This window comes from Galeopterus variegatus, unplaced genomic scaffold, assembly GCF_000696425.1.
Source record: "Galeopterus variegatus unplaced genomic scaffold, G_variegatus-3.0.2 Scaffold174, whole genome shotgun sequence".
Classification (NCBI taxonomy): Eukaryota; Metazoa; Chordata; class Mammalia; order Dermoptera; family Cynocephalidae; genus Galeopterus; species Galeopterus variegatus.
The window spans coordinates 168847-183299 of record NW_007726285.1 but is presented as its reverse complement, the minus strand read 5'-3'; the positions used below and the strand labels follow the sequence as shown (position 1 = coordinate 183299).

Here is a 14453-nt window from a genome sequence, read left to right as displayed (position 1 = left end):
AGGAAAAAATACCAGGAGACCTGAAACATCAGAATGGTAAATATCTTGGTGAATAAAATATCCTTTCCTCTTGAATTCCCTAAAACATTTTTGACCATTGAAAGCAGAAATTACAACTGTCTGATGGTACAATGTATATAGACGTTACATATGACTGCAAAATAAAAGGGACAGGGCAAAGTGACCTAGATGGTGGTAGGGGTTCTATGTCCTTCTGGAAGTGTTAAAATGTTGATTCTAAGTAAATTGTGAAAAATGAAGTATGTATTTTGTAGTGCCTGAAACTACTAAAAAAAAACCCTACAAATACATATATAGTTAAAAAACTCAGTGGACAAGTTAAAATGGAATACTAAAAAATAACTCCAAAGAAGGCTGTAAGTGGAAAGCCTAGCAATGAAAAACCAATGGAAAAACAGTAAACAAGTAATAAAATGGTAGGATTAAATTCAAGCACAACAATAAGTATATTAAATGTAAATAATCTAAACATACCAATTAAATGACAGAGCTTGTCAGACTAGATTGAAAAAACATACATGATCCAGCTAAATACTGTCTATAAGAAACTCACCTCAATACAATTATATAGGTAGATTAGAAGCAAATGGGTAGAACAATATTTACCATGCAAATACCAATCAAAATGAATTAAAATGGCTGAAATAAATCAAACAAAATAAATTTTAAGAGTAAAGAGCACTATCAGCAGCATTACACGTTGATAAAAGGGTTAATTCCCCAAGAAGACATAACGATAATAAAAGTATATGTATCAAGCAACAGACTCAAAATGTAACACACTTTAATAAATTTTTAAAAATTGAAATAATACCAAGTATGTTTTCTGACTGTAATGGAATTAAACTAGAAATCAATAACAGAAAGATAACAGAAAAATCCCCAAACACTTGGAAAATAGACAACATACTTCTAAATAATCCATGAGTCAAGGAGAAAATCTTAAAAGAAATTTAAGTCAAGGAGAAAATCTTAAAAGATATTTGAGTCAAGGAGAAAATCTTAAAAGAAATTTAAGGATATCAAAATTTGGGGAATGTAGCTACAGCAATGATTAGAGGTAAATTTGTGTAATTAAATGCATATATTAGTACAGAGGAAAGGTCTTAAATCAATAATCTAAAGTCTCACCTTAAGAAATCAGAAAAAGAAAAAAATAAGCCAAAAGCAAGCAGAAGAAAACAATAAAGAACAGAAATCAGTGAAATTGAAAAGTGAAAAACAATAGAGAAAAATCAACAAATCCAAAAACTAGTTCTTTGAAAAAAGATCAATAAAACAGATAAACCTCTAAGCAAGAATAACAAAGAAAAAAGAAACAGAAGAGGACAGGAGGAGCATCGCTTCAGACTCTGTAGACATGGAAAGGTTAACAAGGGAATACCATGAAAACCTCCGTGCACATTAATTCAACAACTTCAATTAAATGGGCTCATTCATCAAGAACCATATCTACCAAACTCACCCAAGATGCAATAGAGGACCCATTTAGTCCTATAACCACTAAAGAAACTGAATTCATAGTTAAAATTCTATCATTCAAAAAAGAAACCCCCAGGACCAGGTGGTTTCACTGGTAAATTCTACTAAACACTTGAAGAAGAAATGACACCATTCTATACAATCTCTTCCAGAAAAAAGAAAAGGAGGGAACACTTCCCAACTCATTTTTTGATGCCAGCTTTACCTTGATACCCAAATCAGACAAAGAATGTATAAAAACATGAAACTACAGAATCAAATCCCTCATGAACATAGGTGCAAAAATTCTCAACAAAATGTTAGCAAATGAAATCCAGCACTACATAAAAAGAACCATGACCAAGTGGGGTTTGCTCTGGGATATAAGGCTCATTGGATGCTAGAAAATCAATCAGTGTGATCCACAATATTAACAGCCTAATGAAGGAAAACCAATTGATACAGAAAAAGCATTTAAAAATATTCAACATCAATTCATGACAAAAACTCTCAGCATATCATAAATAGAATGGACTCTACAAAGGCCTAGAGCATCATACTTGATGAAAGACTACATATTTTCCCCTTAAGATCAGAAATAAGACAATGACATTCACTCTCACTGCTCTTATTCCACACTGTACTGGAAATCCTAGTCACGGTGCTAAGGCAAGAAAAAGAAATTAAAGAAATACAGATTGGAAAGGAAAAAATAAAACTGTCCCTACTTTCAGAAAACAAGATTGTATATGTAGAAATTCCAAAGGAATCTACAAAAAAAACCCCTCCTAAACCTAAATAAGTCAATTTAGCATGGTTACTAAAGGATATGAAGCCAGCACACAAAAATTAATTGTATTTCTATATACTAGCAATGAACAATTGGAAACAAACTAACACCACCACCCACCTCCACCCCCACACTTAACAATAGTTGAAAAAGAAAAAGAGGAAAAGGAAGAGGAGGAAAAAAAAAACATTTATGAGTAAATCTAACAAAACATGTACAGCATCTGTATGCTGAAAAACAATAGAAAAGACCCAAGGCAAAACTAAATAAATGGAGAAAAATACCATGTTCATGGATTGGAAGACTCAATATAGTAATTGTTAATTCTCCTGTAATTGATCTATAGATTTAATGCAATTCCAATCAAGATCCCCAAAGAACTTTTTGTAGATACAGAAAGATTTTGCAGATTATTCTTTTTCAAAGCTAATTCTAAAATTGTCATGTGCAGCCAAAACAACTCTGAAAAAGAATAAAGTTGGTGGAATCACACTACAATTTTAAGACTTACTATAAAGCCACAGTAGTCAAGACATATGGTATTGGCAGAGGAAAGCACACACAGATCAGTAAAAGAGGAGAGATAACCTATATACAGACCCACTCAAATATGTCCAACTGATTTTTGACAAAGTTGCAAAGGCAAATTAATGAAGAAAGTGTTGTATTTCCAGCAAATTGTATTTGAACAACCAATAACCATATGCAAAAAAAAATGAACCTCCACCTAAACCCACACATTACATGAAAATACATTCAAAATGCATGATAGATATAAATGTGAAATGTGAAAGTATAAAACTTTCATAAGAAAATCTAGGAGAAAACCTCTGTGACCTGGAGCTAGGCAAGGAATTCTTAGACATAACACTAAAAGCTCAATCCATAACAGAAAAGGACTAGATTTGATCAAAATTAAAAATTTTGCCCTGTGAAATACCAGAGGATGAAAAGACAAGCCACAGACCCGGAGAAAATGTCAGCAAACTGCATATCCAACAAAGAACACTTCAGAAGAGAAACAAACCAATTGAAAAACGGTCTGAAGGCTCGAACAGACAATTCAAAAAGAACACTGCAGATGGCAAATAAGCACACGCAAAGATGTTCAACATCACTAGCTACTGGGGCACACTGCACATTAAAACCACAGTCAGACACCGCTAACACCCATCAAATGGCTAAAGTAAAATCCTGACAACATCAAGAGTTGACAGGATGCAGAGCAGCTAGGACTCTCATATGTTGCTGGTGGGAATGCAAAATAGCAGCCACTCTACCCAGACAGCAGTTTCTCCTGAAGTTAAATGTACATTTAACATATGACCCAATATAATTCCTGGGTATTTACCTTAGAGAAATATAAACTTACTTTCACACGAAAACCTGAAAATAAATGTTTATAAAAGCTGTATCCATCATGGCCCAAATCTGGAAACAACCCATGGGTCTTCTGAGGAGTGACTAGACAAGCACCCACGTAATCACTATGAAAAAGAACAATCTCTTGGCATACGTGACAACTCTGAATAAATCTCAAAGGCGCTATATGACCATAAAGAAGCTGGTCTTGAAATGCAGCACACCACAGGATTCTATCCCTATGACATTCCTGAGAAGGCAACACTCAAATGGAGAACAGATCGGTGATTGCTAAGGGTTGCAGTGCTGGAGGATACCCCACAAAGGGGGGCACAAGGGAGTGTTTTGGGTGGTGGACCTGCCATGGGTCCTGACTGGTGTGAGTTATGTGGATCTATACATGTGTTAAAATTCATAAGACTGTACACTGAAAAAAGTCAATTTTACTGTGTACCACTTGTCAGTGTAAGGCCACTTAGCCCCAGAGTCACCTTTGCAACCTGCTCTGTGACCACAGTGGGGCTCGTACCTCAGCACCTGTCCTCACAGCAAGCACATTAGTTCTCTCCATAGAGGGCATGGAGGGCTCTGTGGGAGGAAGGGCTTCTCTTGCTGGTGTGGGTGTGGACATCTGGTGGTATTCTGTCCCTGTCACATGCCCAGAATGCATAGTCCCTTGATGAACTCAGTCCTGGAATGGCCTAGTGACCACCTTCCCATGGCCCTCACAACACTGTCACTCCAGGCCTCTCACCTGCACAGATGTCCCCATTCTATCTGCACACCCACACATCGTGGCTCATCTGTGCCACAGAGGGCTGCTCTGGCTCACCCAGCACCCACAGGCCAGCTCTAACCTGGGTGCAAGTGTCTTGGCTTTCCAGCAGCCACCCACTACACCTTCCTCTCAACTTGCCCTCCTGGCACTCTCTAGGCCCTGGGTACCCTATAAGGTCTTACATCTCAGTTACTTTTCTATCATTGTTTAGCCATTCTCGACATTAAATATCATCTGTTTAAATTGCTGTGTGGTTTCCGTCTCCTGATTGGACCCAGAATGACACACACTGTGTGCTAACTTAAAAAAGAACAGCAGCCCTCCCTGTTGTGGCCCCTGCAGCTCCCACAGTCTGAGGATTTCTGTCAGCACCCCTTTCATTCTTCCAAGCATGAGACCTCAGGGTCTAGGGACTGAAACCCCAAACACGGTGAAGCCATGTCCTTTCCACAGCACCACATAAGCTGACTCCACGAAGACCACCTGGCCCAGACCAAGGGGACATGTGGCTGGTCTGCGTGGTGGACAGGATGCAGGCATGAGGGCTTATTCTGTCACACAGGGCTTCCTGCTCCACCCCTATCACTGTGCCTCAATTTCTGATTTCATACAATAAGTAAAAATACTTATGATCTTATTCCCAGGCAACTTGCACAAAGTGAAGACATACTAGTTTTATTAATTCTGACATGCAAATTTTTTCACATGTAGCATCTCTGAAGTCTGGCTGTGTCATGCCTCTGATGGTGACTTGAATTTGGTGAGTGACATGGATGCCTCAGGCTACCAAGGAGGATGACATCACATTGCCTCTACTTGTGACAAACTGCCCTACCCTGTGCACAGCACACTGACCAACTCGGAACACAGCAGCTGCCAACCCCAAGACTCCACAGCAGCAGCACTAGTGCCCACGGACACACACAGTGCAGAGTTGGGGTCTTCAGGAACCAAATCAGCTCCCTCAAGACCCCTCACCTACAGGTCAATCCTGCTCAAGAAGTCAGTCTGAATCTCTTCTTAGGTTCATCTAATTACCATGGTTCCATGCCACAAAGACAGACCACCCACCAATCCTGATTTCTGTTCACATTTGCCATGTAGTCTCCAGTCTAAGGAAAGCAAGTACCAGGTAATTAAGATATGTCATTATTTTCTTCATGCCATAAAAAAAAAAGGCATTTTCAGTTTCCTTGGGGAGAGGGAGGAAAAAATGAACACCAGCCTCAAGCTCCAAGTTGGCTGGCCCAGCATGCCTCTGCTTGCCTAGTGCTAACTTGCTACATAGACCCTGGAACAACAGGTCACTGACACCTGTAAGCTTCAGAGATGTGGGTATGAGAAGGTAAACTAGGAGACAGGCTCAGACAAAGAATAACCTGACAGAGAAATAACAAGAACATAAAGTTGTAAACAGCACTAAGTGCTTCCTTCGACTGAGACCACTACCATGTTGCTGGGTCACAGAGGAGCACAGCCAACACCCCGTGACCTCCGGAAGCCAAGCTCAGAGAGCCACCAGTGAGCCCCTCCCTAAGCTTTGGGGGCAGCAGCTGTTCCCCAGGGAACTATCAAAGGCATTGGCAAAGATGTGGCGGCTTCAAGCTCCACCTGCTTTTTACGCCCTATAGCTCAGGTCCAGGCTGTCTGCAGAGAGAGGCTCCACCTCTGGGCGACTAGGAACACCACAGCCTTTGCAGGCATGTGTGGCTGAGGACAGGTTGGGGCTCAGACACCTACTGCTTGGCAGTCTTTCCTTTTTCTGTCGGCTGCAGATGGTGATGGGAAGCTGCAGACGGAAGCCTGACACCCACCTGGTTCTCTGACACAAGTCCCCTCCGAGAGGAAGGCTCTAGCCCCTGTGGGAGGTACTGGAATCCTGGCGGGTAGGTCATGGGCAGGAAGGTGAGGAAGGGGAACCCAGGGCAGACCCCCATCCCTGGAGGCTCCTTGGTCCCCTCTGTCCTTGCGAATGGCACAGGGTGGGGAGGTGTCCTGTGTTCACAGGAAAGAAATCTGGTTCTTAGGGAGCGCCAGTGCTGGGGCTGCAGCCAGCCCCAGGCCCGTGTGGAAGGGGTGCTGTCCCAGGACATGGGCCTGTCCCAAAGGATCTGGTCATCCACGCAGGGGTGAGACAACTGGAGCAGGGCTGTGGGGCGGCCGAATGCCCTGCAAGTCCTGAGCATCCTCTGAAGGGGCAATTGGGGAGGCGCTCTGGTTCACAGCAAGGAAGACAGGCATGGAGGAGGCAGGCCGCCTACAGACATCCACACAGCCAGCTGGGACTCACTTCTCTGTCTGAAGAATCCTGTCTAGGGTCATGCCACCTCCTGACTGGTCCTTTATAGAGAGGGGCGAATCTCCCACACCCTGAGCCTCGTCTGAAGTGAGTTGTGTGTGGGGATAACACGATCCCCCAACCCCCCTCGCAGGCCAGGACCTGTCCATGCCCCCAGACCCCACTATGGGCCGGGACAGCAGTTGGCAGCACAGCACAGTGATAGATGGCAGGGATGTGGGGAGAGCAGCGGAGGGAGAGGCGGGTGGGGGACAGACACTATTGCCATGGGAGGGGAGGCAGCAACAGAGCGGTCTGCAATCCAGAGTGACAGCTTGCATATGGATAAACAACGAGATAATTAATTTTTTAAAGGGGGAAATAGAAGCGAGCTGGCTGCCACCATGTGGCCTCCGCCTCAGCCCACCCACACCTCATGAAGAGAAGATGATGCTGTGCAAAAGCCCTGGCTACAGTGTGCTGCACGCAGCTGTGTGGACGTTCACCTACTGACAGACCCTACTGTCACTGGCTGGTGTCGGGCTCTCATGTAAGTGAGCAATTTGGAAAAATAAAAAGATAATTAATAGACAATGCCCTGTGTGTACAGGGCACACAGGCGGGAGCCGCTGGGGAGCTGTGCACGCAAAACTTGCATCAGAGTGAGCAAAGCCACGTGGTGGGGGAGGTGGGTTATGCAACCCCCATACCCCACGCAGCAGGGAGACAGTGGCCCAGAGCCTCTGGTTCTCAGCCTGGAGGGCCATGCGGGTGGAATGACTTCAAACAGAGCCAGAACTTTCCCTAGTAGGGAAGAGGAGAAGGTGCCCGCTCTTCCAGCACCCAACACCCACCCAACAAAGCTGCAAGACACGGAAGCACCTGCAGCAGAGTGGCAGACTGGCGGCCCCCCAGAGGCTGGCCACGCTATGCGCCAGCTACGCCACATGCCAAGGCGGCCACGGCCCACCTCTGTGCATGGGCAACCTGCTCCGCGCTGGTTACAGGTGTTTCCAGCTAACTGTTACGCTGATTCTCTTTGGAGGACCTTTCACTTCAAATATGATCATGCACAGTGGGGTCACTTTTAAAAGAGGGACTCAATGTGCAGCTCTTATCTCCTCCCCACTAACATCACCTCCTAACTCCAGGAATGAACTTGTTACCCCAGAGAAAGTTCCTACAGATTCTAAAAGGTTGTCTGGCTGAGACAAGAAGTGCTCCTGAGGAACCTGTGGACCTGTCAGCGTGCAGTGGAGGGTTCCCACCATAGTGAGGCCCAGAAGGCTGGGGAGAAGCCAAGAGCACAGAGCCACAGGTGCTTTGTCAGGCAATCGGGTATCTCTACTGTCAGCGAGTCTCAGAAGCTGCACAGCAAGAGTGCTTCAGGAGGCAGGGCCAAAGGGAGTGGGTCCCAAATCATCTCAACAGGGATGAAGGTGCGAAGTTATGATCACAGAAAACAGACTTCCATCTTCCTTCCATACCCTCCCTATAAAATCTGACTCCAGAGTCTGGGATGGTTTCTGATCCTTCATGTTTAAGCAAATTATGACCTGTTCTAACCTCATCAATAGCACAAAGCAAATCTTGTTTGTGGGATCACGCATTAAATTTCGCAAATCAGAGACTCTGACCTTATAAAAATGCCAAAATGTCAAGCACGTGTTCAATGGAAATGACCTGCTTTTCAGTGTATTTGGAGGTCCTGAAAACTCTCGGCAAAACCTTGGCAGGATCAGGAAAGTTGGTTAGCACAGAAGCGGTTCACAGGCAAAGAGGAAATGCAGGGGCTTGAGAGAAGAAAGTGTCCAGTTCTCCACTTTACATCTCAGCCACCCCTGGCCCGGCGGGATGGAGCACAACGGGCAGGGAGCCGACAGAAGGTGCAGCACACTCGGCAGGGGACTGAGCATTCCAGAAAGAGCCCTGGGGAAAGGCACTAGGGGCCTGCGTGGGCCATCGGCTACAACCTATTTGTGAGAGTGAAAAGTGGAACCAAGCCCTGACCTCCAGGCATGAGGTACACCTGTAGCCAAGTGCACTGTCTGCATGAAGGCAACCAGGTGGCAGCTGCCAGGTCAAGGCTGCACACACTGTCCCCGCATTGTGTGTGTGGATGCTGGCATGCAGAGGGCACCTACACTCAGACTCTTCTACCAGGAGGAAAATCCCTCAGCATTTACACCTGTGTTCTTGGAGGTTAATCACATGAGTAGGCACTTTAGGACTTAAAGTATGCAAAGTGAAAATGTATAGGGGCCGGCCCGTGGCTCACTTGGGAGAGTGTGGTGCTGACAACACCAAGTCAAGGGTTAAGATCCCCTTACCTGTAATCTTCAAAAAAAAAAGGCAAAGTGAAAACGTATAACCAAATGGCTCAAAATCATGACAACACATAGCACATACCTGTACACACACACACAAGACCTCAAGGAAGCCCCCAAAAGTTAGCATGACTGAGTGCTGGGCCAGGCTCCCTGGTAACCTAGCAGGGCGTGGAGGTGGGCATCTGTGCTGGCCCTCAGCAGGGTGATGAGGAGCCCCCATGGCAGGTCGGTCATGGCCCTGGAAGGATCCAGATATTCTGGCCCCAGACAGATCTCGGCAAGGGAGTCCTCCCATCCCCACACAGCACACTCCTTTCTATGGGCACCTTCCATTTTCTGACTAACCCCTCTTCACTCAGGTCCGAGGGCCTGGTGACCTTCTGCCTGAGAACAGTCATGGGGCATTAAAGGCAAACCCGACCCCAGCAGAACCCTGCAGCAAAAAAAAGAGATGCCAAATGCCACAGGGTCAATGAACAAAAGCAGATGACATGAAGTTTGCAACAATGTTACCTGAGCCAATGCTGACCCAGGCTGCGGTTATGTAGGCAGGAATCCCTGTGCTGTGGGGTGTAGGTCCACCATGTACACTCATGTGTAAGAGTGTGAGCTGGGGGGTTCCTTCACATAGGACCACTGGGAGAGGAGAGCTGGTTCCCGCTGTAGGTCATCCCTCTCCACAGTTGCTACAGAAACCCCGAGGGTGTCTGACAAGCATGGTCCAAATTGTTAGAGGACACAAACACGAGACGAGGGCCCAGGGCCCACCCTCACCCACATACGAAGGTGGGTCCTGAGCCTCTGGCGGAGCCACACAACCGTGGAGATGGCTCTATCCAGCACTGCTACACTGGTGCCTCAATTGAACTGCAAATGCCCCTTTATTCTAATACTAAAGCAGTCCAGGGTATGTCTCTCTGACGGCCCCATATGCCCCTGGAGCCCTAAGAGCAGCTTCCTTCTGTCATGGTGCCTGCTGCTTCTATTTTAAGCACGTTTCAGGGAAGAACTCTCTGTAGACTCAAACAATTAGAGACACGCAGCACACGTGTAATTAGGTGTAGCCGGCAGCTTGCCACTACAGGTGCAAAGCAGTTAAGTTTTATTTTAATTTAAGATAGACACACCCCTCATCCCTTTCTCTGGCAACATTTCTATCACTTCTGGCAGAACAGGTGCCAGTGGAGGCCAGAGCCCATCAGCTGACGCACCTGGGACCTCGGTGTGTCCCCCAACAGAGGCCTGTGCAGTGGGTGTCTTGTTTCCCTAGCCATCAAGGATCTTCTGGGCACCGCTCCTCTCTGTGCTGGGAACATTACTGACAGGACGGTGTCCCTGACCCACAAACATGGGCAGAGTCCTGTCCCTGTGAAGGGCTAGGCCAGCTGACCCTGGGGTGGGCAGGTGTCCTCCAGGGCACAGACCCAAGGGCCAGGAAAGGCCAGTGTGGCTGAGGGCCCTGGAGCCAGCTGGGCAGGGGCAGGAGCCAAGCAGAGAGGAAGTCACGGAAGGATGGCCGGGTCCTGGAGCCTTGAGGCCAACCTGAGGGTGGGCACCATGCAAGACAGGAGGCACCACCTGATCCACACACGAGCTGTGGTCTAGCAGAGGGCCCAGGTAGGAGGTTTTCTTAAATAAGCAGAACACTTACTTCTTGAAGTTATTTGGGAACTTTCATGAAGTTCCACTTGTGGCCACCCAGGTCCTGCCCATTCGCTTGAGCTAAACCACTCAACAACCACCGTCTCCTCCAACCCGCAAGCTGTCAGATGCGGAGACCAAGCCTGGAGAGGTGTACAGCCTGCTACAACCTGTCCCTGGTGCTGAGGGCGTGTCCCAGGTGGACTAGCACAGCTTGCTCCTGAATGTGTGGAGGTGGAATCACGTGAGGAGCTGGACTGACCAGCAGGCCATGTGGGGATGGAATCAGGTGAAAGGATTTGTGACTCCTTCCTCGTGTAAACCCCTCAGGGCAACAGCATCAATCACAAGTGCTACCTGCTATGGATGTCAGCTTCAGAGGGAATAATTTCCTTTTATATCAAAATTCAATTTTCCAACCATCCCTAAACTTTTCTCTGTGACTCGAGCTCACTGTGAGCTGCAGATGCTTAGCTCTTAGAATCCTCACTGAAATGAGACCTTGTTCTTTCTTCTTGTCCACGCTTGTCGATTTTAGAACAACACATGGGACAGAGAGAGTGCTGCTTTCAGCAGAAGCAGTTGCCTTGGCTGGCCGGGCTCTGTGCGTCTGCCCGGCACCTACCTGGGAGTCTACGGTCAGCGTCCGGTCAGAATGGGTGCCAGGTCACGCCAGTTCAATGGTTTCAACCAGATCCCCATCCACAGTGCCCTCCAGTGTTTCATGGTGAGCTTCTCCTTAGCCCATAACAACTCATCTCGACACTTCCCCAATAGGCGGGGCCCTGCGTCTCCCACGCCTCGGCTCCCTCTGTCCCCCGTGCTGTGAGCAGACAGAGGGACATATATGGGTAACCCCAAAACACATGTGGGTGCCCTGGTAATGCTGGTGTCTCCCTCACCCAGGGGCGCTGGTCCCCTGCACAGAGGGTGTCACCTGGCAAGGGAAAGAGACAGTTTTGTAACCTGCACCCGCCAGGCAATGTCCCAGTCCCATGATACCCACGACTGCCATGGCCAGAACAGCAGTGCTACCTTGGTCTCCCTCTCATCTCCCTCAGCGTGGATGGCGTAGGGGCGGCCCTCTTTCTGTGGGTTTTCTGAGACAATGCGCACCTGCACTCCCGGCAGCGGGGTCCCCACAGAACCTACAGGGGAGAAAACACAGAAGAAGGCAGTCAGCCAGATCCAGAGGAGAGACACGCAGCCCATGCTCGGACTCCTTGGGCTTCCCCGTGTGTACACCACATGTGGTGGGTGTTGGGAGGGGGAAGCTCTGTGCCTGGGACCTTGGAGAGGACGGTGTGGGCGCCCATGGATGCTCGCTGAGCCCCACAGGTGCCAGCTCTACACAGCACTTCCCAAGCCATCTCCGGAGGCCTCATAACCTCCCATTGTAGATTCCAGTGTTGTCTCTACTTGAGATCAACTACAGGGACAGGAGAGCTGGCCCCTTGCCTGGATGATCTGGGGTGTTGGTAACGATGCCAGTGGGTGGAGATCTGTCACAGGACAAAGTCTCGCAGGAAAGCAGCTCCACACGCTCTTGCTGTCACCCCCCGAGGTCCTGGGGCCCATGGTCTAGCAGGCCTGTCTGCACAAGTCTCACTCTTGCCGGTGCCGGGCTGAGGGGGTGTGTGGAGCAGGGCCTGCCCTGCGGAGTTTTCTGCTGGTCCACATGGTCTGATGCCAGCCCTGTGGCTCTGGTCAGAAATTGGTGTCACTGCCCAGAAGGACACAGTGGGGCAGCATCCTCCTGTCTCTCCTTTTTTCGTGTGTTGTTTCTAAAGATTTTTAAAACTGAAGTGAAATCCATGTAATGCATAACTGATCATTTTAAAGTGCATAGTTGGTGGTGGTGGTGACTTCACAGTGTTCTGCGGCCACCACCTCGCTCCGGTTCAAACTGCTCCATCACCCCAGAAAAACACCCCTCCCCATGCACGGTCTCTCCCCATCCCCCACCCCGACCCTGGCCACTGTAAGGTGACTCTCTGTCTCTCTGCATGTTTCTGTCTGGGACGTTCATATGCATGGCATCCTGTGATGGTGGCCATTCACCTCTTCTTGGCAGGGCATCTACTGGGTGCCGCATGCCACACAGTGCCAGGATGCTCAGCACAGCCCATGCGCAGATGAAGCCCTGAGCCCTCTGCCCTCGGCTGTCCCTGCTGCAAGCTCAGAGCCTCCCAGACGTGGAGCTGTGCCTACAGCGGGACAGAGAGCAGCCGCCACTCGGCATACTCTATACACAGGCTGACAGCGAACCTCAAGGTCATGATCTTTTCTAGATTAAATGACCCCACACCCTTGCGGAGTTCTTCTCATGATGAGGCTTGACATCTGTCCTCTAGACATGCAGGCTTCACTGCTCCTCCTTGGGCATCACCATATACTAAGGACCAACATCTCATGATGAGGCTTGACATCTGTCCTCTAGACACCCAGGCTTCGCTGCGCCTCCTTGGGCATCACTGTCTACTAAGGACCGACAGATGAGTGAGGGGCCAATGCACCAAAGACGTCTGGCCATGGCCACGGCTCCCCACTGAGAGATCACACCTCTTGCTAGACTGCTCCCTACTGCTCCCATTTCACGGTCAACCTCAGTAGGCTGAGCCTGGTTTCAGCTCCTTGGTGGTCACTGTCTGGTTGTTTACAATGTAAGTGCATGTGTAAAAAGACACAGAACAGAGGAGGAAATGAGCAGATGAAAGTGCAGGGGAGAGAGGCAGCATGCAGGAGGCAGGCAGAGGCTGGCCAGAGTGCTCTGTGCTCCGCTGAGCAGCAGTGCCCCCTACTCTACAGCCACAGGTGGGTTCTTGCTGCTGGAACATGGCCAGATGCAGTGCCAGGAAGGTGATCGGCCTGAGCAGAGGAAGCATCCACCACCAACCAATTTGTGACCCTCTGAGGCTGGTCGGAAGGGACTTCTTAAAGCACCAGCCAAAAAGGACTTCCACTAGTGTGGCTTCAGTGGTCAGGAGAATGTAGTGACTTCATCACCTCGCATCCAAAATCCTAAGCAGGACAGGCCACCCTCCCTCAGAGACAAAAGCCTGCTACCGGCTCCTTTCCTTTTATGCTCCTAATCGAGCCCTGTCCAAAAGGCAACACTGCCTCCTCCAAGTGTGCTCCCTGTCCCTGCAGGTTGGGCTGCTGGCTCCAGCCCTGGGGACACCAGGATAGGACCAGCAGGAGCCTGCAGATCTGCCCAGGGCCACATGTGCCTGAGCATTTGAAGCAGCACAGAAGAGTCCAGGACAGTGTCTGGACTCAGCAGGAAGCAGGACAGCGACACTGCCCACAAGGGCTTGAGGAAGGGACCATCCACGTACCAGGTGCACATTGCTGCACTCTGGGCACGTGCGCCAATGTGAATGGGGCTGGTCCTTTGCAGGAAGAGGAAGCACTATCCTCTTCCAACAGTCGGCTCTCTAAAATGGCTGTGGCTCTTCTCAGGTGACTTTAATTGGCCTGCGGCCTCTATCTCTTGTCTGGCCGTGATGTCGCTCTGCCCGCCTGAGTCCCTAGAGAAGGGAAGCAACAATAAGGTCCTGGAGCTCCCTGTCCACGCCTCACAGAGCACTGCAGGAGCTCCTGGTGTTTCTGATCCACACCTCCAATTAGAGTGATTAGGCCCAGCAAGTGCTCGGCCATGAATTATTCATCTCCCTTCACAGTCTGGGGAGGCGGGGAGGGCAATGCTTAGCACTCAACCCGCGTGGGCTTCTCTCTCTGCATCTGAGGTGACCTTGCCATCCCCTGTCCCCCCCCACCCCCGTCGGGTTT

The 14453-nt window shown here is 48.6% G+C and overlaps 1 protein-coding gene across 2 annotated transcripts in view; it reads right to left on the bottom strand.

Moving 5' to 3' along the window:
• ACSF3 (acyl-CoA synthetase family member 3) overlaps window positions 1-14453 on the bottom strand; it is a 55020-nt gene that overhangs the window by 23485 nt on the left and 17082 nt on the right. For both annotated transcript variants that reach the window (XM_008563359.1, XM_008563364.1), the window contains exon 5: window positions 11697-11809. In XM_008563359.1, the coding sequence (XP_008561581.1) occupies window positions 11697-11809 (113 nt within the window). The remainder of the gene's footprint in view (window positions 1-11696; window positions 11810-14453) is intronic.